The 23,900-nt window shown below is 45.1% G+C and overlaps 1 protein-coding gene across 12 annotated transcripts in view; it reads left to right on the forward strand.

Moving 5' to 3' along the window:
- The window catches only part of CFLAR (CASP8 and FADD like apoptosis regulator), a 45,666-nt gene that overhangs the window by 20,482 nt on the left and 1,284 nt on the right, over positions 1-23,900 (forward strand). For 6 of the 12 annotated variants that reach the window (XM_070421823.1, XM_070421820.1, XM_070421822.1 and 3 more), the window contains exon 5: positions 883-1,180. In XM_070421823.1, the coding sequence (XP_070277924.1) occupies positions 883-1,004 (122 nt within the window). In that variant the 3' untranslated portion in view covers positions 1,005-1,180. Of the gene's footprint in view, positions 1-882; positions 1,181-3,476; positions 3,582-4,554; positions 4,613-7,718; positions 7,769-8,484; positions 8,567-17,154; positions 17,660-21,011; positions 21,173-22,186; positions 22,198-23,900 lie in introns of those variants that run through there. The other 6 variants (XM_070421814.1, XM_070421813.1, XM_070421815.1 and 3 more) reach the window with 6 other exon arrangements.

Raw genomic sequence — 23,900 nt, forward strand, 5'->3', positions numbered from 1 at the left:
AAGCAGAATTTTGGCCTTTCCGCGGTCTAAGGAAAGTACCCTGTGCAGGGTAGGTTTGGTTGGTAAATATCCATTGTTGGGTGGATGGAAAGCACCTGAATGTTCACAGCCCCCTGGTAGCCTGTGATTAGAGATCATATCTCTTTATATCTTTCATATCCCAGATCTGCTGACTTCATCACCCCACGCCCATGACCCAAGAGCAAGGGCCTTCTCCAACATGCCACCAAGCAGTTCTTAACATTCCCACCTTCAAGAAAGAGTTTGCACCCCTATTTTCTGCACCTGGTGGAGGTGCTGTGGACATTCAGGGCTTTTGAGGATATGCCCTGCTGCCTTGCTCCAGCATCTGACTTGATCACCATCCAACTCTGGGTGGGATCTTGTCACTGGGGTTCCATGGCTTTCCTGCATATGTTCTGAGTTTCACAAAATTTTCTCATGAAAAAGGGCATCTGTTCTGCTGAAAACCCCTCCCTTGGTAAAGGGGACCAGGTTCACACTGGCCTTCTCTGGCCTGTCCCCCGCCCCCACTGTCCTTTAGACTCAGCCTCAGCTTGGGGCCTGTTAGCAGTCTACTGCCCCTAGAGTCACAGCCTGAAGGACATGGCTGAGACCCAGTGATCTACAGAACTGCCCCTCCCCGCCCGCCTCCTATTCCACCCCAAATGACTGATAAAAGATTAAGTACAAGAGTGGCATTTTTAGTCCTTTCTTAATGATGCTGGTGAAAGAAGAGTCATCTGATCTGATATTTTGAATTAAGTAAGGTGGCTGGAAAGTTTAGGGCATTTTCAAAGATGATGATTGACCTTGTACTGAGCTATCATTGAAGATTCATTTAATAATAATTGGTAAACCTTAACTCTCTTCTGCTTACAGCTCAAGGAGCAGAAACAAGTTATGTAAATGGCCTCCAGGCATCTCTCCCAAACTTGAGTATTAAGGATCCTTCATATAACTTAAGGGTGAGTCTGGAGCAAATGTGTGGAATCCCAGCATGAAAAAGCTTCAGAAATTTAATTTAAAAATATATATTCTTACACTCTGTACTCTACTTAACACTTGAAAAAATTGTGGTAGAAATGTGCCTGTGTTTATAAAACATACATATGTAACAACTTATTCCCAATCTTTTGTTTGGACAAAAAATAATTCCAAATAAATACATTTGTATTTACCTCTCTGGGCATTTGCTTTTTATTGAGCTTTTTGAGCTTATTTTAATGATGTCGGCAAAAGTGTTTTTTGAAAGGTTCGGAGTTGGGCCGGGTTCGCACAGAACTGACTCAAGGCTCAGGGTAGTCAAAAAGATATTTACTCAAGGCACCTGGGTGCAGATGGACTGAGTTTGAAAAAGAAATCAGTGGCGAATGGGGAGGGAGCAGGCTTTTTATGCGCGTAGGGAGCGCTTGCAGATAGCTTTAGGCTGACACACGGACCAGGACCGGGCGGATCAGGACCTTGCCCAGTCCGTGGGTCATAGTTTTATGGCCTTGCCCTTTGTCCTTCTTCCTGGGGAATTATGGTCTTCAGGAATTTCTGTAAAATAACCACTCAAGGGGAGCATGTTGTGTGCAGGGCTTAGGCTTGCAGAACGAGCTTTCTTTTGTTAGCCCCTGCTGAGTTAGCCCTGTTTCTTGACTAACCCTTTCATTTTTGTTATTGAGAGATTTAAAAAAATATATATTTTTATTAATTTCAGAGAGAACGGAGAGGGAGAGAGAGGAACATCAATGATGTGAGATAATCATGGATCGGCTGCCTCCTGCAAGCCTCCGACTGGGGACAGAGCCCACAACCCGGGCATGTGCCCCTGACCAGAATCAAACCTGGGACTCTTCAGTCCGCAGTCCAACCCTCTAACCACTGAGCCAAACCGGCCAGGGTGAGAGATGTTATTGATCTGTGAACATAAATATGTTTTATTCTGAGAAGTCAATCTTAGTATAATCTCATCCTCATCCCCATATGAAGATATGTGGAATTTGTAGTGAGGGCTTACATCAGAGTGCAATTTCATGGTTAAATGATAAAGACTTTCATGAAAGTATGTGATGAAAACATTAACTACCCCTATGATAGAAATAGTTTCATGAATAACATGAGCTGTAAGAGATGCTACCGAGCAATAGAATTTCAGAGCTGAAAAGGATGGTGAGGATTATACTGTCCAGACCCCTCGCTGAACAAATAAGAAAACATAGTCCTAAAGAACGCTAAGTGATTACCCACCTCCAGCTATCACCAGAACTGGGCCCAGTCCCTGTGCCTTCCTCTACACCGTGGTGTATGTAATAAACTACATACTAGATACACCATTGCTTAGATATGTCTGTCGTTTTCCAAGAACCAATTATGCTTGCTTTTGTCTTTCTGAATCTCTGTGATATTAAATGAGACAAAACTGATTTAGGATGCTGACTCAGATTTTCTGAGCTTTCTCTGCTATTGTCTCTCTAATATAAATTAGATCACCATTCTTAGTTAAAACTCTGCCCCATTTTTACTTTTGTCTTTCTATTTTGTTAACGGAAGTAATTGTATTCACTATCTTTGTAGCCCATTGAGAACTCACATGCTCTGTGTATAAACTTCTCCTTAAATTTTCTATATTAATCTGTGACCCTGATCATTCATTTATTTAATAAGCAGGCACTGTAGCACATGAACTCAGTGAATTTCTCACAAGATTTAGGAGCCGAATACCTAGATATTAACTCATACATGGCTGCAAAAGTGCTTTAAAAGTTATGGTGGCAGCCCAGCTGGTGTTGCTCAGTGGTTGAGCATCAACCCCTGAACCAAGAGGTCCCTGGTTCGATTCCTGGTCAGGGCACATGCCCTGGTTGCATGGGGGACATGCAGGAGGCAGCTGATCGATATTTCTATCTCTCTATCCCTTTCCCTTCCTCTCTCTCTCAAATCAATAAAAATAGATACAGTGGCATTAAATGGCACATGATAGCAACATATTGTAGAATAAAAAAGTTGTATGTCACTGCAATATAATGCTTATTTGATTTCATTTATTTCTTTGCAATATGCTTTTAAAAATAAATATATTTTTAACATTGATTTTAGAGAGAGAGGAAGGGAGAAGGAGAGAGAAAGAGGGAGAGAAAAACATTGATGTGAGAGAAACATCAATCTGTTGCCTTCCGAATGCACCATGGGCTTGTGCCCCGACTGGAAATCAAACTGCTGACCTTTCTGTGTACGGGATGACACTCAACCACCTGAGCCACACCGGCAAGGGCTCAGTATAATGCTTCTTAAATCTAGCTTCGATTTAATGTTATGTATCTTTAATAGTATGTAAAAGTGAATGCATAGCCATGTGGAGCTTAAACTTCTACTTAATATCATCAACCTGTGGCTACGTCACTGGTTAAATGCTTTTCTTTGCTAAGTTTAGACACACAGACTTAGCTTAAGACAGTGTAATGAACAGTCTACTTCTCTCTTTTGGCTAGGATAGCTTCAGTGGAAAAACTGTCATTTGAAAGCTGAGCGTATCAGATGGTTGACAGTATGTGGGATGTGTACCTTACACAGGACCTGTCATCTGAGAAGAAAGGGTCGGTTCAATCTTTAATTCTCTGATTAATCCCACTCTAGCCCTCAGAAGTGGTAGCTGTTAGCGAGAATCAAGCCCACATGTGGCTTATGTTTAGCTGGGCAATTATAGAAAACAGTAACTGGGCAGTCATTAAGCACTTCATGTGCTAAGTACTGTCCTGAGTGCTTTGAATACACTTAACCGTCACAAAAATGTATAAGGTAGGTACTACTATTGTCCTCATTTTGAGGATAAAGAAACAGATATATAGAGGTTAAATAACTTGCTTGAGGTTACATAGCTAGTAAGTGGCAGAAACAAAATTTATAGCCAGGTTTATTTGAGCTAGAACTCCCACTCTTAACCATACATACATTGCCTCTGTGTTAAATGATCAGGTTTAAGGTCAGTTGCATGTTTCAACAGCTTGTTCTGTCTTGGAACTCTTTTTTTAAAAATTTTTTTAAAATTGATTTCAGAGAGGAAGGGAGGAGAGAGAGAGATAAAAACATCAACGATGAGAGAGAAACATTGATTGGCTGCTTCCTGTGCACCCTGTCCCCTCCCCTCCACTGGGGATTGAGCATGTGCCCTGACCAGGAATCAAACCAAGACCTGTTCATGGGTCAATGCTCAACCACTGAGCCACACCCAGTTGGGCTGTCTTGGAGCTTTTATAGCAATTCTACTATTACCATGACAGCTGACTTTATTGAGCTCTTTTGAAACATTCTAATATGCTAATTTAGCATATTTACATGTTAATTGTATTTTCACTTCTTGAAAAGAAAGTTGCCTTGTTCTTTGGCTATAAGATGTAGGATTCATGGAGTTAATAGCTCTTGCTCTTCTTCTTTAGATAATTTAACAGTGAATGTGATATTTTTGTTTTTTCCTGGGTAAAAATCCTATAGAAATATTTAAAGAGGTGTAACATAATGTGACTCTGAAAAAACTAACAGGGACTGTGACCTTATTCTTTATATTTGAAGCTTCAGAATGGGAGGAGTAAAGGACAAAGACCCATGGTGAGCCATCCTGACATTCAAAGTAAGACTGACTTCTCTTCATATTTTTTCTTGTAAATGCTTGATAATTCTAGTACAAACTGTTTTCTTTTTTAGAGTTGGCTGTTTTCTTTATCTATACAGTCTCATTAAAGCTCCCCCAATGCAGTTAAACTCTTAAAATGTATTCATCGGCATTTCTAGTTACTTACCAAATTCACTTAGTTGAATTTAAACACCTCTTACTCTACCAGCTTCATCTTCTTGGCTATATATTTCTGCCTGAAATGAAACAATAACCAGGCCACATTAAACATTAATCTAACCATGATAATGAGTCACGTTAAACCAAATATCTAGCAGCAGGAAGAAGAAAGGTTACTAAGATCTTGTGTTCAAGTCCATTTAATAAGTCTAGGTACTCTATAGATGACATCCCCCTCTCCTAAAAAGAAAGGAAAAAATACAATTTAAAAAACTAGTAATTTCAACCTGTATGACCTCTCTCATCTCTCTGACAGCAGCACGTGATCCCACCTATTTTTAAAAGTGTATTCCTTTTGCTTGTCTTGAGACCTCCTTGAAGCGAGGCTGAGACTCAGTCACAGTGCAGTGGAGATGGCTCAGGACTCCTGGAGGCAGGCAGGGATGGCTAGGCAGGTAAGGAGGGCCCAGTCTTACCAGAGGAGCTTGGACTTGGTCCTGTGTGCAGTGGAGATCGTGACCATTGTAGTAGGGCAGCCTGTATGCTGTCTGCATGCACTTGGAAACGGAAAAGCATTTTGCCCAGATTAGCCAGATGGTGAAGCCCATGCCTGTCATTTCATACCTAAAATTCTGCACTCCAGGAAAAGCTACGGAGGAGCGAATTGATTCCTGAAGTGACAGCATTTCTTAAAACGCTGGTGAGGTGTGGTGAGCATTAGCATTCTGAAAGCTGTTTAAAGGGAAATAGGAGACCTGGTAGATCTGGATAGGAATTAAAAGCAATCTGTGTTCTTTCCACTGCGCTAATGGCAGGTTGGTTCTTGATTGGACTTGCACAGGCGAGGTAAGTGAAGCTCTCCACACCCTGGTGATCCTGGGCGAGCTGCTTTGGCCTGGACATGGTTGATTTGCTAATAAAGGAAGAACGCATTCTTGGCCTTAATCTAATAGAAGTTTAAAATGATCAAGCCCTGTATTCATATTAATTTGGATTTCTAAATAGATCTCATCTGAATGATGATGATGATGATGATACAATTTATGAAGCTCTTACTAAGTGCCTTAAATGGAGAAAGGCATATTACAGAGATCATTCTGTGCTTTTTAAAATTCTGTTAATCCATGATTGCTAAAATACAAAAAGACAAAGTGAAATTTTCTCTTAATTACAAGTATCAACATAATCTGATTAATGTTTGATTTATATACCTCCAAGGGTCTTATTTTTCACATATAGATGTATAAATATATGCACATAGTATGCACATTCCTGGCGTTTTCTTAGCCTGTCTTTAGACATTATTTCTCATTTTACATATTTTTAAGTATACTGGATCAATATTATAATATTTAGTAATCCATTTGTTACTCAATATATTCTGCATATCTTTTCATGTCAAATACATAAAGATCTCTTATCCTTTTTAACATTGCACAGTATTGCATTATATGGACACTAGAGGCCCAGTGCGCTGTGGGGGTTGGGAGGGGTGTGGCGCCCCTCAGCCCAGCCTGTGTCCTTTTGCAGTCCAGGAGCCCTTGGGAGATGTCCAACTGACAGCCTAAGCCGCAGTTGGACATCCTTAGTGCTGCCGTGGAGGCGGGCCACTGCACTTGCCAGCCATCAGCCCTGTGGGAGCGCACTGACCACCAGGGGGCACCTCCTGCGCTGAGCGACTGTCCCCTGGTGGTCAGTGCACATCATAGCAACTGGTCATTCTGCCGTTTGGTCAATTTGCATTTTACCCTTTTATTATAAAGGATAATTTATTTACCCTGTTTCATATGGGTAGACTTTTAGTTTCTTTCTAGCTTGGGGCAGTCCTTCAGTAGATGTCCTTGACATTTTTGCACACTTTCTCTGTTATTTTCATAAGATAAACTTCTAGAAGCAGGATGTTGTTTTAAAGGGTGTTGCTACTTGTTCTTTAAAAAGAGTGATTCAATTTTTACAACTTTGAAAATGCTCATTTCCCCCAAGCCTTATCATTCCTGGCGTTTGCTTGGCCTGTCTTTAGACATTATTTCTCATTTTCACAACAGTAGTATAGATTTTGGTTTGTTCACCCTAGAGATTTAAAAATCCCCTGAGACTTCAGGAAGAAACTTGCCCAAGTTCACAGAGCTTGTTTGTGATGGTGCTAGGGTTCGTGCTAGCCCTTTATGGCTTTAAAACTGATCATTTCTCTACCTCCCTGGGCTAATAAAGTCATTTTTATCTAACAAAATGTGCTGTAGGCTCACCTACATTTGCTAAGCTCACTGTCCTCGATTTTGCCATTGACATTTAACGTTACGATCTCCCAGTATCACAGGGCTAAGAAAACCTGGCCATCTGTTCAGTCTCTAAGTCTCTTCCCTTGGGTGTTGCCCACAGTTTTAGCACAGGTAGGAAAGCTATTGATAATGTTTGTGGTGAAGTTATTAGATTCTCAAGTTAAAAACTCAGCAGTTACCTGGTCCTCACCTGGAGAAACCTCCTTTCACTTGCTACTTAAGCAGTTTTTCTACATGACCCTTCTTTAGCATAGAAACTTGGGTTACCTTATCAGTTAGGTTTTCTTTTTAAAAAATGTGTTTTTATTGATTTTTACAGTTAGAGGAAGGGAGAGGGAGAGAGAAACATCGATGAGAGAGGAACATCATCAATGGGCTGCCACTGGGGATTGAGCCAGAAATTTGGACATGTGCCCTGACCTGGAATTGAACCAGCGACCTCTTGGTTTTCTGGGTCGGCTCAACTGCTGAGTCATGCTGGCCGGGCATATCGGTTAGGTTTTACAGTGCAAGGTCGGAACCCTGGGGCTGAGTATGGCTGAGGAGGGAAGCGATAGTGGAGGAAAGAAATAGGGGAAGAGACACTTGTGATATGAAAAACGCAGCCAGCAGGGAGTGGGCTAAATCTCCTTCAGCATTTAAGTGATTTCCCTCTCATCCTGCAGGAGAACCAGTGAAGACGTCCGTTCAAGAATCAGGAGCATTCCTGCCTCGGGTACAGAATCCATTTTCTCATTTGGGATGGCACCGCACACACACGCTCTTGGAGAACACTGGCTTCTTTAAAAATATCTGTCCATTAAGAATTTCTAGTGACAGTGATAGGATTCTGAGAGTGTCATTCTCCTGAGTATTCTTCTGAAGGGGAACCGTGGACATAGCTCAGAGAAAGATGCTGGAGTGGATTGTATTTGTGAGCTTTGGAATGCAGGGAAATTCCAAGGGCCACGTCCCTGGTCAACTGAGTAATTCCTGAGTGTACCAGGAAGCCCAGACACTGAGCCTTGACTTGCTTTTTCTTGGGCTGATAACCTCTGTAAGGAGAGGCAAGAGGGGGCCGCCTTTTGTACTCGTTTGGAATGATATCACTTGTACAAACTGAGGTTCCTGAGAAATACGTGACCCATCTTTTCTCTCTGTTTCAAATGATGTTTCTCCTGCAAAGCTAGGACACGTGTAAAGAGACTACGATTCTCCTTAAAATGAAATAAAAACAGAAATAGCTTGTTGTCTGAAGCACATTCCCTGAATAGAGGAACCATTTTATATTAAATGGAAATGTCAACTGTGGCAACTTCAGGCTCTGTCTGTTGACTGACTTCCCTGCCCAAGGGCTGTTTAAGAAAATCCAGAAGGAAAGTTGGCACACAGGGGAGACCTTGCGGAAATAGCGGTGCCAGAGTCTTTAACAATCCCTGCTTTGTTTTCCAGCCCATCCCAGAGGACAGGTACAGGATGCAGAGCAAGCCCTTGGGAATCTGCCTGATACTTGATTGCATCGGCAATGACACAGGTAGGTGTGGGTGCTGCAGGGTAACTACTGCCTCCAGAGTGAGACCATGGCACAGGCAGGCTACACCCACCGCCTGAGGAGCACTCGCGGCTCTCACAAACCACTGCCCACCTCTGCATGAAGGGGAGTTTCCCTTTCAGGTCACAGTCCAGTGTGGATTGGGCTAAGGCAGCGAATTTTCAAGTGGTGCGCTGCAAGGATGTTTACAACATGCCATACCTGACTATATTTAGCCAGGGGCACTGACCTCTTTTCCCTTAGATTGTCAGATAAAAAAATGAGAACAGCTAACACAACAAAGCTAAAAGATTATACCTCTTTTTTTTTTTTGGTCAGATCAGCAAAAACAGTTCTTTGGTGTGCTGCAGAATTTTAATCATTGGTCTATGTGTGCCATGAGATGGAAAGGGTTGAAAACCGCTGGGCTAGGGTTCCGTGTGGTTATTTAGTGGCTCCATCTTCAGAGGCCCTGGAGTTCCCCACAGGAACCTCTCTGTCTGGCTAGTGGATGAAGGGAGTGCATGATCCCACATGCGTTTGGGGACCAGGCCTCTCAGAGTGGTATGCCTAATTTCTTAAAAATATGTTTTTATTGATTTTGGAGAGAGAGGAAGAGAGAGGGGTAGAAAGATAGAAACAATGATGATGAGAGAGAATCATCGGCCTCTTCCCCGAGGAGGATCAAGCCTGCAACCCAGGCATGTGACCTTCTGGTTCATAGGTCGATGCTGAATCATCGAGACACAGCAGCCAGATGGTCTGCATCATTTCCACCCACATTCACTGGGCAGAACTCACTTGTATGGCTTCACCCAACCCCAGTAGACAAGGGACTCAGTCTAACTGTGTGTCAGGAGGAAACTGAAAGGGGATTTGGGGAACACAGAGCATATTGTCCAGCACAAAGGCGTCGTTTGTGCAAGGTGCAGAGCTTTAGCCCTGTCTTCCCATGCTGGATGCTGTGGCAGAGAGGAGTCCCGGACCAGGGAGGGTGGTGGAATGGAAGGCTTTCTGGGTTTCAGTATTACCAGATGCCTCATCATTTCACCCAGAGAGACCATGAACGTTTTTCTGGGGAACATTAAAAATATGATAAGTGTGTTCTCTCAGAGGCAGTATGTTAAGTCAGTTAGTTCTGCACTGTGGGTGTTGCCCTCAGTCTGAGCTATGTGTGTGCCACCGTTGTCTGGATCTGGGTTGATTCTTTTGTCTAATTGTGGTGACTCAAATGACATCAGTCACTGGTGATGCATCTAAAGAGAATGAGAAAAAGCTAGTTAAGTAGAATAACATTATGTTTAATTCCCTATCTCTTCCTTAAAAGGATTGGTCATCCTGTCTCCCCAGTTTCCTTCCGGCTTTCCAACATTCTCTCAGAATGAACCAGAGCTAGCTTTTAGGCTCACATAAAATATTACCATGGAGAGATGTATGGGCAGAGAATCTGACAGAAGATCAAATTAGCAAACATTAAGCTGGATGTCCCAGGATTTCTGATGTGATCTCTCTTTCTCATGTCCTATTTTTGGTTAGATGTGAGAAATGGTGGTTTCTCGGTATAAGTGAATGTCCTTCCTTTTGTAGCCATTAGTACTCACATAAGAGGAGCAGATATTTTCTCAGTGAGTAACTTCTGCTTTAAAAGAGACGGTGTAGCTATCTTTTGCTTTCCATTTTAATCAGTTCTGTTTCATTCCTTTGAGTTCCCAGACGCACATGGCACGGGATGTACATCTGTGGCATAAAGAGAATTACACAGATAAAGCCATGTTCTGCTGTGAATTTGTGGCTAAAACCCATTGTCTGTGCTTGCTTCCCGTGCTGGGTTATGGGCCTCTTGCGGGCAGGGACTGAATGTGTACTTGCGTATTTCTGCATTTCAGGAGTGTGGTCAGAGTTGGGCTCTGGAATATGACTGCTGCATGGGTGTGAATGATGGCTCTGCCATGTGCTAGCTTGTGACCTTGGGCAATTTTCCTCTCTATGTCTCAGTTTCTATTCGTACAATGGATTAGTAACAGGACCTACCTCCCAGGAAGGTTGGGACGCGTGAGTAACAGGGCCCACCTCCCAGGAAGATTGGGCTTAGAGTGGTGCCCGGTCCACTGTAAACAGATACTGATGCCAGCTAACATTCTTTTCCCAATTCGTTTGTTTAACTTTGGTTGCACACCACTAAGCTAGAACTTGCATGGCTTTGTGTGTGGTAAAAGGAGTCTGATCCCAGACGAGTGAGGGCCTAGAGAACTGGGGGCTGAGGCTTGCACTGGGCCCGGCTGAGTGGGGCAGGTCCCCACAGGCTGGAGCTGGGTGGGATGGAGGGGTAACTTGAGAGGCCGAAACTTCTGAGGAAACACCCAGGTGGAAAGCTAGCCAGACCACTCCTACCAGTCATCAGTGTGAACGGGCTTGGCAGAGACGGAGAATCTGAGTCCAAGGCCAGGGCCCAGGGCGGATGAGGGAGGAGAAAGACCTGATTGGAGAGAATGGGAAGGAGGGTAGAAGTGGGGGTGGAGCCCGGGTCTCTTCTCACCTTCTTCCTAGGCCTCCAGTCCTTCACTTGCCAGCTGCCCTCCTGGAGATTTTCACCGAGGCCTGGAATCAATCCTGCTTTGACTAGCAGTGGTCTTAATTACACAGAGCACCCCTCATATGTTCATTTCCATCTGAACAGCCTGGGGGCTTCATCTAGAAGGATGCCTGCGGTTTCCTTTGTCTCTTGCCCGGTTAACTTTGTCATGTGGTTAATGTTGGACATTTGGGAAGAGTGTAGGAGTCTGGTAAGAAACATTATTGCCAACTGAGACAAGGGATCTGAAAGAGACGAACAGTCATATGATGACTAACTTGAGAGGGGTGGTGATCAGAGTGGAAAATGGATTTAAACTTGACTATGTGCTAATTCCTTCACATGGATTCTCACTTAATCTTCGTAAATAATACTGTAAGGTCGGTACTATTGTCCCCATTTTCAAGGTGAGCAAGCAGAACACGGTCAACTCCCTTCCTAACTTCTCTGGAATTTGAAAGCTTGACTCCACAGCCTCTGCTCTTGGCTACTTTGCTATAATGGAAGTTCCGTGTGTGTGTGTGGGGTGGGGGAGGGGGGGGACGACACTTGTCCATCCCTTTTACTGTGTCTCCAATACCTGGAATAGCACCTGGCACATTGGAGCCCAATAAATATTTGGCGGGTGAATGAAGGAATATGCTCTTCTAATCTCAGCATGATTCTAAAACCATTTATTTGTACTGCAGAATTTAGCAGACGCTCTTATACCTACCTATCTTCTGTCCTCAAAAAAGAAAAAAAAGATTTTTACCCAGAGAGTATAAGTCCCCCAAACATTTATAGGTTTATTCTTCCTTTATCCCACACATGTTTATTGAGCACCTCCTCTATGCAAAGCCCCATGCTTGGTCCTGTGTGAAGCAAAAATGGAGGCAATGAGGTGCAGTCTGGCCTCAGAGCCGCGCTGTGAACGATGATAAGGTGATTGTTTCAGTGGCTTGTTCTTGAGACGCATCCTCACAGAGAACAGTGACCTCTCCTTGGAGCAGACACGGAGGCCTAGGGATTTGGGGCTGATTGTCTCCGTTTGGTAGAATTAAAAAGCCGGTCGTGGAGTTGTGTCGTCTGTGTCAGTGACCCTGCAGAGCTGGGCTGTGCCAGGCCCTGCTTCGTGGAGTGGAGAAGGGAATGAATCAGGTCACAGACAGGTGAACTCAGGGCCTCGATCTACAACCCTGGTTCAGCGGTTCTCAACCTGTGGGTCGCGACCCCTGAAAATACACCCTACATATCAGATATTTACATTACAATTCATAACAGTAGCAAAATTACAGCTATGAGGTAGCAACTAAAATAATTTTATGGTTGGGGGTCACCACAACATGAGGAACTGTATTAAAGGGTCGTGGCATTAGGAAGGTTAAGAACCACTGCTCTGGTTGGTGTGTAGGCTCCTGAAGAAAAGACGTTAAGAAGTGTTTCGCCCTCTCTCTTTTCTCCCTGCTCCTGAAAAGCTGGAAGATGTCCCTGTACTTTTTAACCAGGCGGAGACTGCGATTTTTCTAGCAGCTGCTGCTTCCCTTGTGATCTTGAATAAGTAAACATGCTCTTCCAGCAGAGCAGCAGGAGATGAGGAAGCCAGAGGCAGGCGGTGGGGGTGCTTTGCGGGCGGGGCTGGCGGCTCACCGAGAGCCACGCTCTAACCGCGTGGCCGGAAGGACCCCCCCCCCCCCGCACCCCCCCTTTCCTGGAATTCGGTTTCTGAAGAACAATTCAAGTTTACAAAGATAGTGCCGGGTCAGGAGTGGAATTTCCAGGGCATTTCGAATGTGGAACTGCAGTTTGTTGAAGTTTGTTTTGCACTCAGCCCCCAAGTTGTTCTTCCCCTATTTGCGGGAAAGGAGCAGGCAGTCACGGTGCCATGTGAGGACACAGAACCTGACCACTCTGAGCCCATTTTAGTTTCAGAGGTGGAGGCCTTTCTCTGGGTGCTAAGGAGGCAGATTCCATGAGAGAGAGGCACCCGCAGGCAGGCTCGTGCTTTGTGACTGGAAGTGCCTGCCTTGATTTTCTTTAAATTTACTACCTTATATCCATAAGCACGCACAGTGTCCAAAGCATCTTGGCAGAAACCTCCTCGGATCCCCACTGCTCCCTTTTGAAGCACATACTAATAGTCTAGGCGTCAGTGCTAATCCCATTTTACAGATGAGTAAACTAAGGCTGTAACTTGTTCAGAGTCACACTGTTACCACCCCCTTGATCCTCTACGTGAGACTGGGCTGTCTCCGTGTTCTTGCTGGCCCAACAACGTTGCAGTTCCCAGCTGACATCGTGCCACCTCGCCCTCTGGTAGAGGAGAGATGTGACTTTATGGCCATGACCGCAGGCTGGTCTCCGAGTGACTGCCTTTCCAGAGGGATGTTTAAAGGATGCTCCGTGGTCTGAGGCCCGTCCAGACTTGCTGTTCTTATTGTCCCGTTCTCGGCTTTGGGGACCTGTGTGGGTTTTGGCTTCCCCTCCAGCTTTAGCTGTTTTTCTCTGGTTCTATTAGGTAAGGACCCCCTGCCCTGACCTCGGGCCCCCACCCCTCTCTCAGCCCCGCTGCTGGGTAAGTCAGTCCTCTTTCAGGACTAGGCAAAGCCCAGGCCCAGCAGGTAGGTGAGGAGCCGGGACTTACACTCAGACCTTGTGATTCCAAGACTGGTTCCTCTTTTGCCCTGTACCATGCAGCTGCCTGCTCACAGTCATGTGGCAGCTGCTGTCTTAGCAGGAACCCACAGGAGCCCAATAAAGGCACCAGATAGCTGTTCTGACCGTACCCCTGCATATCAGCATGGAAAGAAACTAAGGCTTTCTGATGTTGTTGTTCATCTCACCTGAGGATATTTTCCCATTTATTTAGAGAGAGTCGGGGGAGAGTCAGAGAGAGAAACATTGATTGATATGAGAGAGAGCCTCCCGGATCAAGGCTGCAACCAAGGTACATACCAGACCCTTCAGTCCTGGGGCGACGCTCTATCCACTGAGCCCACGTCCGCTAGGGCGAGACTGTGGCTTCCTTCCCAGGACTTTGATAAAGGAGGGAATTTTCCCCGGAAGGGAGGGTCTGGGAAGAAGTGAATCATCTCTCTGAGCTAACAAGTAAACAGAGTTGAGGCTGCTGTTTCCCTGTTTGCTCCTGCCCCCTAGAGGGGAGAGGACTCCCTTTGCAGAGAAAGGAACCGTTTGGAATACAACTGGGGACGGAACTGGGGACCTGGTCAGGCTTTCTCGGGAGACACTTCCAGTCCCAGCCTGAGCGCCGTGCTGGGGCGGGAGCCTTGCCCATCCCACAGGCGAGGGCCAGGGCGTAGGGCTAGCCGCCTCTGCTACACAGACTCTGTGAGGACAAGCGAGCTATTTAATAGGATGTCAGCCCCCTGTGTATCATGCCCTTCGTTTCCCTGCTAATGCTTATTTCTCATAGGGTTTTAAGGAGATGGGCACCTTCTTTATATCCCTTCATTATTATGTGACAGATAAAATTCACTTTCTCACCTTACCTGTGGGCTAGGGCAAAGGAGAAAAGGAAGTAGTCTTTTTTTTTTTTTTTCAATATATTTTATTGATTTTTTACAGAGAGGAAGGGAGAGGGATAGAGAGTTAGAAACATCGATGAGAGAGAAACATCGACCAGCTGCCTCCTGCACACCCCCCACTGGAGATGTGCCCACAACCCAGGTACATGCCCTTGACCGGAATCGAACCTGGGACCCTTCAGTTTGCAGGCCGACGCTCTATCCACTGAGCCAAACCGGTCAGGGCAAAAGGAAGTAGTCTTAAGTCATGGTTATAGCCTTTTCCTTTTCCTGGCAGGAGAGAAGAGGACTTAGCTGATGAATTATTTATCTGAGAATGTGTGCAAATCACTCCAAAACATAGAGGCCTAGAAGAACAAACTTCTGTGAGAAGAGGGTTAAGAGCTGCTTCGCTGGCTGTTCTGGCCCAGGGTCCCTCAGGAGGGAGGGTCAGAGGTCAGCCAGGGAGGCGTGGGATCCCAGGACCTTCTCCGGGAGCTCACCCACGTGGCTGGGGAGTGGGTGCAAGGCCTTCGCTCCTCCTGCGGGCCTCCCCCTGGGACTGCTTGAGTGCTCTCAGGACAAGGCAGCTGGCTGCCCCGAGACTGAGCAGTTCAGAAGCGAGAGAGAGCCAGGTGGAAGCCATGGCCTTTTTGGGATCCAGCTTGGGAAGCCACAGTCTCCCTTCTGCCACAGTACAGCCATTACTAGTAAAGACCAGTTACCAAGTGTGGTCCACATTTCAAGGGGAGCAGATGACTCTGTGTCTTTTTAAGGGAGGAGTACCAAAGATTTGTGGAGTTGTTTAAAACGGCCGTGTCTGGTAGGGTGTGGGGCCACAGCGAAACGCAGCTCTCCTGGGGGGAAGTTCTACCAGCCCCGTGGCGAGCGTGTGTAGACGCTGCTCACAGCTGCGTGGATCAAGTTCGGAGCACGCAGGCCCTGGTTTGTCCAGTGGCTGTTATTCCAGCTTTTTGTTGACCCAAGGCAGTGTTTCTTGCCCCACCTTTTGTCTTTTTCCTATTTCCTGCTGAGAAGACAGAAGAGAAATTGCGGTTGCTTACTTTCACTTTTATATGTCCCTAGTGGTCGGTGAAGTTTGCAGGGCAAGGAAGCGAAACGAGTGGTTGCAGCTGTGGGCCTTTGAATTATTTGGGACTCTCCAGACTGCACATCGTTCCCATTTGGTGTAGAGAGTTGGGAATCTGTCAACAGTTTTGTGGTGCCTTCGGTTATGTATCTCCCTTGATGCTTTTCTGTGATGCCTAAACCAGCAGAAGATGGGACCCCTCTGTTCCTTGGTGGGAGGCATTACTGGCCTTTATTGTTGTGTTGTTTGGTTTGGACTGAATGCAGTGTAGGCTCCCAGAAGACCATTCCCCAGGCGAAGAAGAGAGGTGGGCACACAGCCAAGAGACACGGAAACAAAACCCAGAGAAGCTCATGGGCTAATAGTTTGGGTGACAACCTGAATGAGGAGATGTTTGTTTAGCCTCTGGGCTTGGGACAGACAGTTCTCTGCCCCACAGATGAACTAAAAACTGGAGACATCACACAAACAAGAAACAGAAACTTAATGGGTGGCTCAAAAGAATGTGGAATTGCCTGGCCGTCATGGCTCAGTGGTTGAGTGTTGACCTATGAACCAAGAGGTCATGGTTTGATTCCTGGTCAGGGCACATGCCCCGGTTGCAGACTCAGTCCCCAGTGGGGGGCATGCAGGAGGCAGCCAATCAATGATTCTCTCTCATCATTGTTGTTTTTATCTCTCTCCCCCTCTCCCTTCCTCTCTGAGATCAATAATAAAAAATAAAAAATAAAAAAAAGACTGTGGAAGTTTTGAGCAAGGAAGAAAAAGATGTCTCTCTTTCCTATTAGAAAGATAAAACAATTCGGGAGCCTGTGTTTATGTCTCCAGTGAAGGTAAACTGATCAGATGGAGAAGAAGTGGACGGGGTAGAGTGTCTAGGGTTCCAAGGCCATAGAAATTTCTGGAATATGGACAAAAAGATTTTTAAAGAGAGAATAGGAACTAATTCCTGTGGAGCACCAGGAGCTTTATTTGTATTATCTCATGTAATCCTCGCAGCGTTCTCAGAGGGTGGGTCTCATCACTTCGTTGAAAGCTGGGAAGACCCACTTGCCAAAGAGCATGCCGCCCACAGGTGTGGCAAGGTCAGCACACTCGACCTCGGCTTTTCCTACTGCCTTCCTCTACGTCTGGAGCCAGGGTCAATCAGGATTTCTGCAAGCTAGGAGAGGACTCTGAGGACACTGTAGGGAGTCTTGGCCCAGGGTTTCCACTGCTCAGTAAGAGGTCACACTGGGAAGCAGGTCAGGAGGGGAACTGGAGAGTCTGGAAATGGTCACCACTTACATCCTAGGGGCTTCATGTCATCCCCCAGCGAGTGGGTGGAGGTGAGCGGATCGAGACCTACACCACCCTTTCTGCAGCTGTTTGGAGCTGAGCCGTGTAATGTATCCATTCCTGTGACCTGCCTGTTTCTTTTCCCCAGATGTTCTTCGGCACACCTTCACTTCCCTGGGCTTTGAAGTCCGATGTTTCTCATTCCTGACGATGGAAGCTATGACTGATCATCTTAAACAAGTTGCCTCTCGGACTCACCACCAGGACAGCTTTGTGTGCGTCCTGGTGAGCCGAGGGGGCTCGCAGAGCCTGTTTGGTGTGGATCAGACTCACTCAGGGCTGTCTTTGGATCAGATCAGGAGGATGTTCAGGGGAGATGCATGCCCTTCTCTCTTGGGAAAGCCAAAGCTCTTTTTTATTCAGAACTACGAGAAGTCAGAGAGTCACACGGAAGACAGCAGCCTCCCAGAGGTCGACGGGCTAGCAGCGAGCAACATGGATGCCAAGGCCTGGCAGCCTGAGCCCTGCACGGTTCACCCAGAAGCCGACTTCTTCTGGAGCCTGTGCAAGGCAGATGCATCTCTGCTGGACCGGTGCCCCACCTTATCATCCCGGTACCTACAGTGCCTCTCCCAGAAGCTGCAGCAGGAGAGGTGAGCCGCCCAGGCCCTGGCTGATCCCAGAGCACTAGATCTGTCCTGCAGCCCCCACCTGCTCAGTGGTGGTTCAGCACTAATGGGTGCGCAGGGGAGGGGTGACTCTGTGTTCCAAGGTGGACTCTCAGGGTGCCAGTGGCATTACTGGCCTTTTACATGCATCCTGCATGTGTACAGACAATCCAAGTGGGTCATTGTTTGATTCAGTTGCCCCTTGGTGAAGGGGACTGAAGTCACGTGCCAGAGTGCTGCCCACTGGTTTGAATCACTCACTAAGCAGCTTGTAAAGTATTTAGAAAAGAGCACTTTCCCATCAGTTGGCTCATTTTAAAAATATTTTTTAGCCTGACCAGCATGGCTCAGCAGTTGAGCATCTACCTATGAACCAGGAGGTCATGGTTCGGTTCCCGGTCACAGCACATGCCCAGGTTGCAGGCTTGATCCCCAGTGGGAGGGCATGCAGGAAGCAGCTGATCAATGATTCTCATCATTGATGTTTCTATTTCTCTCTCTGTCTCCCTTCCTCTCTGGAATCGATCCTATATCATAAAAGAGAAACATGCAAATTAACCATCCCTTAGCTATGCTCACCAGCCAATCAGAGTGATTATGCAAATTAACCTGACGAAGATAGCGTTTAATTTGCATATGCAGGTGTCAAGCACCCCAGGAGGCAACGGCGGCCATTGCCGGCCCGGGAAGCGAGGCCAGGCATGCCTAGCCATGCCTGCGGGCTCCCGGGACCTTGCCGACGGAGAGCAGAGAGGAAGAGCGAGCGGAGAGCGGGAGGTTTGGAGGACTTGGCAGAGCAGGAGACCGCTGGACATAGAGCAGAGCTAGAGAGAGGGTGGCATGGAGTGTGTGGCTCCCTCTGTCACCCCAGCTTCCTCATCACAGCTGTGGAAACTGACAGCAGGGAGGAGGAAGTCCCACCCCCACAGAATCAGCCGTTGGTCAGACAGCTCTCAGTGGCCTGACAGCCAGGACTCTCATTCACCTGCATCTCAGACCGTGACAGGAGAGAGGTGGGACTATGTCTAAAGAACAACTGTTGATACAACGTAGCTCTGCAGCCGAAAGATGCCAATGTTGTTGACAGACAGTGTCTGCAGAGCAGCGTGTGTCTGATCTCGAAAGAAGGCGGCGCCTGTGACAGAATGTATCTGAACACCAGCTTCTGGAAAAACGTTGCTCTGATGCCAAAAAAAAACACCGGCATTAACGACAGAATATGTCTAAAGACCAACGTGCCTTTGAAGTTGAAAGAAGGTGGTGACGACGACAGAATATGTCTAGAGAACAGTCATCAACAAGTACTACCAATACTGGTAGGAACTGCCTTTTCAGCAAAAATTGAGTACATGAGGATGCAATCCTTGAACATAGTTGTGGTGGAATGACTGTTCGATGTGAATTTTGCCTATCACTAAATTTCTCTGATGAAAAACCAGCCGATGGGAAATTTACTCAATGTTGTAGCAAAGGGAAAGTCTGTCCAAATAATATACATTTTCCAGATTACCCGGCGTATTTAAAAAGATTAATGACAAACGGAGATTTTGACAGTAAAAATTTCATGGAAAATATTCGCTCCATAAATAGTTTTTTTGCTTTTGCTTCCATGGGTGCAAATATTGCATCGCCATCAGGGTATGGGCCATACTGTTTTAGGATACACAGACAAGTTTATCACCGTACTGGAACTTTACATCCTTTGGATGGTGTTTCTTGGAAGTTTGCTCAACTCTTTATTTTGGATACAGCCGAAGCTACAAGTAAAAGATTAGCAATGCCAGAAAACCAGGGCTGCTCAGAAAGACTCATGATCAACATCTACAACCTCATGCATGAAATAAATGAATTAACAAAATCGTACAAGATGCTACATGAGGTAGAAAAGGAAGCCCAATCTGAAGCAGCAGCAAAAGGTGTTGCTCCCACAGAAGTAACAATGGCAATTAAGTACTATCATAACAGTGACCCAGGTAGATATAATTCTCCCCGTGTAACCGAGGTTGCTGTCATATTCAGGAACGAAGATGGAGAACCTCCTTTTGAAAGGAACTTGCTCATTCATTGTAAACCAGATCCCAATAATCCAAATGCCACTAAAATGAAACAATTCAATATCCTGTTTCCTACATTAGATGCAATGACATATCCTATTCTTTTTCCACATGGTGAAAAAGGCTAGGGAGCAGATATTGCATTAAGACTCAGAGACAACAGTGTAATCGACAATAATACTAGACAAAATGTAAGGACACAAGCCACACAAATGCAGTATTATGGATTTTATGCCTCTGTGTAGGGCACATTCAATCCTATTTTAAATCCAGGAAAATTAACACAACAGTTTATTGTGGATTCATATTAAAAAATGGAGGCCAATCGGATAAATTTCATCAAAGCAAACCAATCTAAGTTGAGAGTTGAAAAATATAGTGGTTTGATGGATTATCTCAAATCTAGATCTGAAAATGACCATGTGCCAGTTGGTAAAATGATAATACTTCCATCATCCTTTGACATAGTCTCAGAAATATGCAGCAGTGATATCAGGATGCTATGGCAATTGTAACAAGGTATGGCAAGCCCGATTTATTTATAACCATGACATGCAACCCCAAATGGGCAGATACTGCAAACAATTTACAACGCTGACAAAAAGTTGAAAACAGACCTGACTTGGAGCCAGAGTTCTTAATATTAAGCTGAATGCTCTTTTTAAAAAATATATATTTTATTGATTTTTTACAGAGAGGAAGGGAGAGGGACAGAGAGTTAGAAACATCGATGAGAGAGAAACATCAATTCAGCTGCCTCCTGTACACCCCCACTAGAGATGTGCCCGCAACCAAGTACATGCCCTTGATCAGAATCGAACCTGGGACCCTTTAGTCTGCAGGTCGACGCTCTATCCACTGAGCCAAACCTATTAGGGCAAGCTGAATGCTCTTTTAAATGATATCTGTAAATTCCATTTATTTGGCAAAGTAATAGCTAAAATTCATGTCATTGAATTTCAGAAACACGGACTGCCTCACGTTTACATATTATTGATATTAGATAGTGAGTCCAAATCACATTCCTCTAATTAATTCCCTTTCAATGTGCACAATTTCGTGCACCAGGCCACTAGTAAAAATATATTATATTTAAAAATATTTTTATTGCTGATAGTATTACAGGTATCTCCCCTTCCCCCCCCTCCTCGCCCCAGGTCCTACTCCCTCCCTACCCCAGGTCTTCACTACCCTATTCAGTTGGCTCATTTCACCCTAATGACCATCTGTCTCCTCTTTGATGTTTGCATGCCATTAACTTTCGCTTTTCTCCTTCCCTCCAGAAGTCGGCCACTTGTGGATCTCCACCTTGAACTGAATAGCAATATGTATGACTGGAACCACGGAGTACCTGATGAGGAGAAGTACCACATCTTGCTGCAGCATACACTGAGAAAGAAACTCTTTCTCTCTTGCAAATGAAAAGCCAAAGACTGCTGAGCAGGTATGGCTCAGTTAGTAGAGTGTCATCTCATGCACAAGAAGTTGACAATTAGGTTCCCAGTCAGGGCACATGCCTAGGTTGCAGGCTTTATCCCTAGTGTGGGGCAGTGGGAAGCAGCCAATCCACCTTTCTATCTCTCTATCTCTGAAATCAATAATCAAAACACATCTATATATATAAAAGCCTAAGTGACCATCGCAACCAAATGGATAACCAGGCTGGTAGGGGGGTTAGTGAGGGACAACCAAACGACTGAGAAGCAGACTGCAAAAATGGCGGTGCCCACAGCCAATAAGGAGGGAATATGCTAATTGACTGCCACGCCCTCAAAGATGGTGGCGCCCATAGCCAATAAGGAAGGAATATACTAATTGACTGCCATGCCCTTAAAGATGGTGGTGCCCACAGCCATAAGATGGCCAACAGGGGAGGGCAGTTGTGGGCAATCCGGCTGGCAGGGGAGCAGTTAGGCGTCAATCAGGCTGGCAGGAGAGTAGTTTGGGGGTGATCAGGTTGGCAGGCAGAAGCATTTAGGGGCAATCAGGCAGGCAGGCAGGTGAGCGGTTAGGATCCAGCAGTCCTGGATTGTGAGAGGGATGTCCCAGATTGGAGAGGGTGCAGGCTGGGCTGAGGGACAACCCCCAGTGCACAAATTTTGTGCACCGGGCCTCTAGTTTTAAAAGAAAATCCAAAGACCTTTCTTTAGTCCTGCACTCTCTATCACTAGCCAGAGAGTAGCTTTCAAGCGAATGTTCATGAGGTGGGCGAAGAAGCCCTGGCTAGTGTGGAAATGACCCTCCCAAGAGGTATGTTGGAGAGGAAGGAGTATTTGACTAGAGCTTGGAGGTGAAGGCCTTGGGTGCTGTTGCTGAAACAGCTTCTCAGTCAGTGTTGGGAAGGAAAAGAGCTTTGAAACTTAAAAACTGAGTTGAATTTAGAAACTGAATTGGGAACCTCAGGATTATATTGCTTTCCATGATAGCGATTAAGTCAAGCACCAATCAAAAGCCATAGAGAGCCTTCCTTTTTTTAAAAATTAAATCTTTATTGTTCAGATTATTACAGTTATTCCTCTTTTTTCCCCCCATAACTCCCCTCCACCCGGTTCCCACCCCACCCCTTGCCCTTATCCCCACACGATCCTCATCCATAGGTGTACGATTTTTGTCCAATCTCTTCCTGCACCCCTATACCCCTTTCCCCCTGAGAATTGTCAGTCCACTCCCTTTCTATGCCCCTGATTCAATTATAATCACCAGTTTATTCTGTTCATCAGATTATTTATTCACTTGATTTTTAGATTCACTTGTTGATAGATGTGTATTTGTTGTTCATAATTTTTATCTTTACCTTTTTCTTCTTCTTCCTCTTCTTAAAGGATACCTTTCAGCATTTCATATAATACTGGTTTGGTGGTGATGAACTCCTTTAGCTTTTGCTTATCTGTAAAGCTCTTTATCTGACCTTCAATTCTGAATGATAGCTTTGCTGGGTAAAGTAATCTTGGCTGTAGGTTCTTGCAATTTATCACTTTGAATATTTCTTGCCACTCCCTTCTGGCCTGCATAGTTTCTATTGAGAAATCAGCTCACAGTCATATGGGTATTCCCTTGTAGGTAACTAACTGTTTTTCTCTTGCAGCTTTTAAGATTTTCTCTTTTTTGTCTTTTGCTCTTGGCATTTTAATTATGATGTGTCTTGGGGTGGTCCTCTTTGGATTCCTTTTGTTTGGGGTTCTCTGTGCTTCTTGGACTTGTAAGTCTATTTCTTTCACCAGGTAGGGGAAGTTTTCTGTCATTTTTTTTCAAATATGTTTTCAATATCTTGCTCTCTCTCTTCTTCTGGTATCCCCATAATTCAGCGTTGGAATGCTTGAAGTTGTCCCAGAGGCTCCTTACATTATCTTCATATTTTCGGATTCTTTTTTCTTTTTGTTTTTCCAGTTGGGTGGTTTTTGCTTCTTCGTATTTCAAATCTTTGACTTGATTCTTGCGATCCTCTAGTCCAGTGATGGCGAACCTATGACACGTGTGTCAGAGGTGACAAGCGAACTCATTTTTTTGGTTGATTTTTCTTTGTTTTTTTTTTTTTTAAATATATTTTATTGATTTTTTACAGAGAGGAAGGGAGAGGGATAGAGAGTTAGAAACATCGATGAGAGAGAAACATCGACCAGCTGCCTCCTGCACATCTCCAACTGGGGATGTGCCCGCAACCAACGTACATGCCCTTGACCGGAATCGAACCCGGGACCCTTCAGTCCGCAGGCCGACGCTCTATCCACTGAGCCAAACCGGTTTCGGCTGATTTTTCTTTGTTAAATGGCATTTAAATATATAAAATAAATATCAAAAATATAAATCTTTGTTTTACTATGGTTGCAAATATCAAAAAATTTCTATATGTGACACGGCACCAGAGCTGAGTTAGGGTTTTTCAAAGTGCTGACATGCCGAGCTCAAAAGGTTCGCCATCACTGCTCTAGTCTGCTGTTGGATCTCTGTATAGTATTCTTTATTTCAGTCAGTGTATGCTTAATTTCTAATTGGTTCTTTTTCATATCCTCAAGGGTCTTACTAGATTTATTGAGGGTCTCACTAAATTTATCGGCAGTTTCTAGAAAATTCTTGAAAAACCTTATAACTGTGGTTTTGAACTCTATATCCAGTAGTTTGCTTTCCTCCATTTCTGTCATTTGTGTCCTGTTTCTTTGTCTCCACATATTTTA

This window comes from Myotis yumanensis, unplaced genomic scaffold (assembly GCF_028538775.1).
Source record: "Myotis yumanensis isolate MYYU_CA2020_CCGP unplaced genomic scaffold, mMyoYum1.0.hap1 SCAF_8, whole genome shotgun sequence".
NCBI lineage: Eukaryota > Metazoa > Chordata > Mammalia > Chiroptera > Vespertilionidae > Myotis > Myotis yumanensis.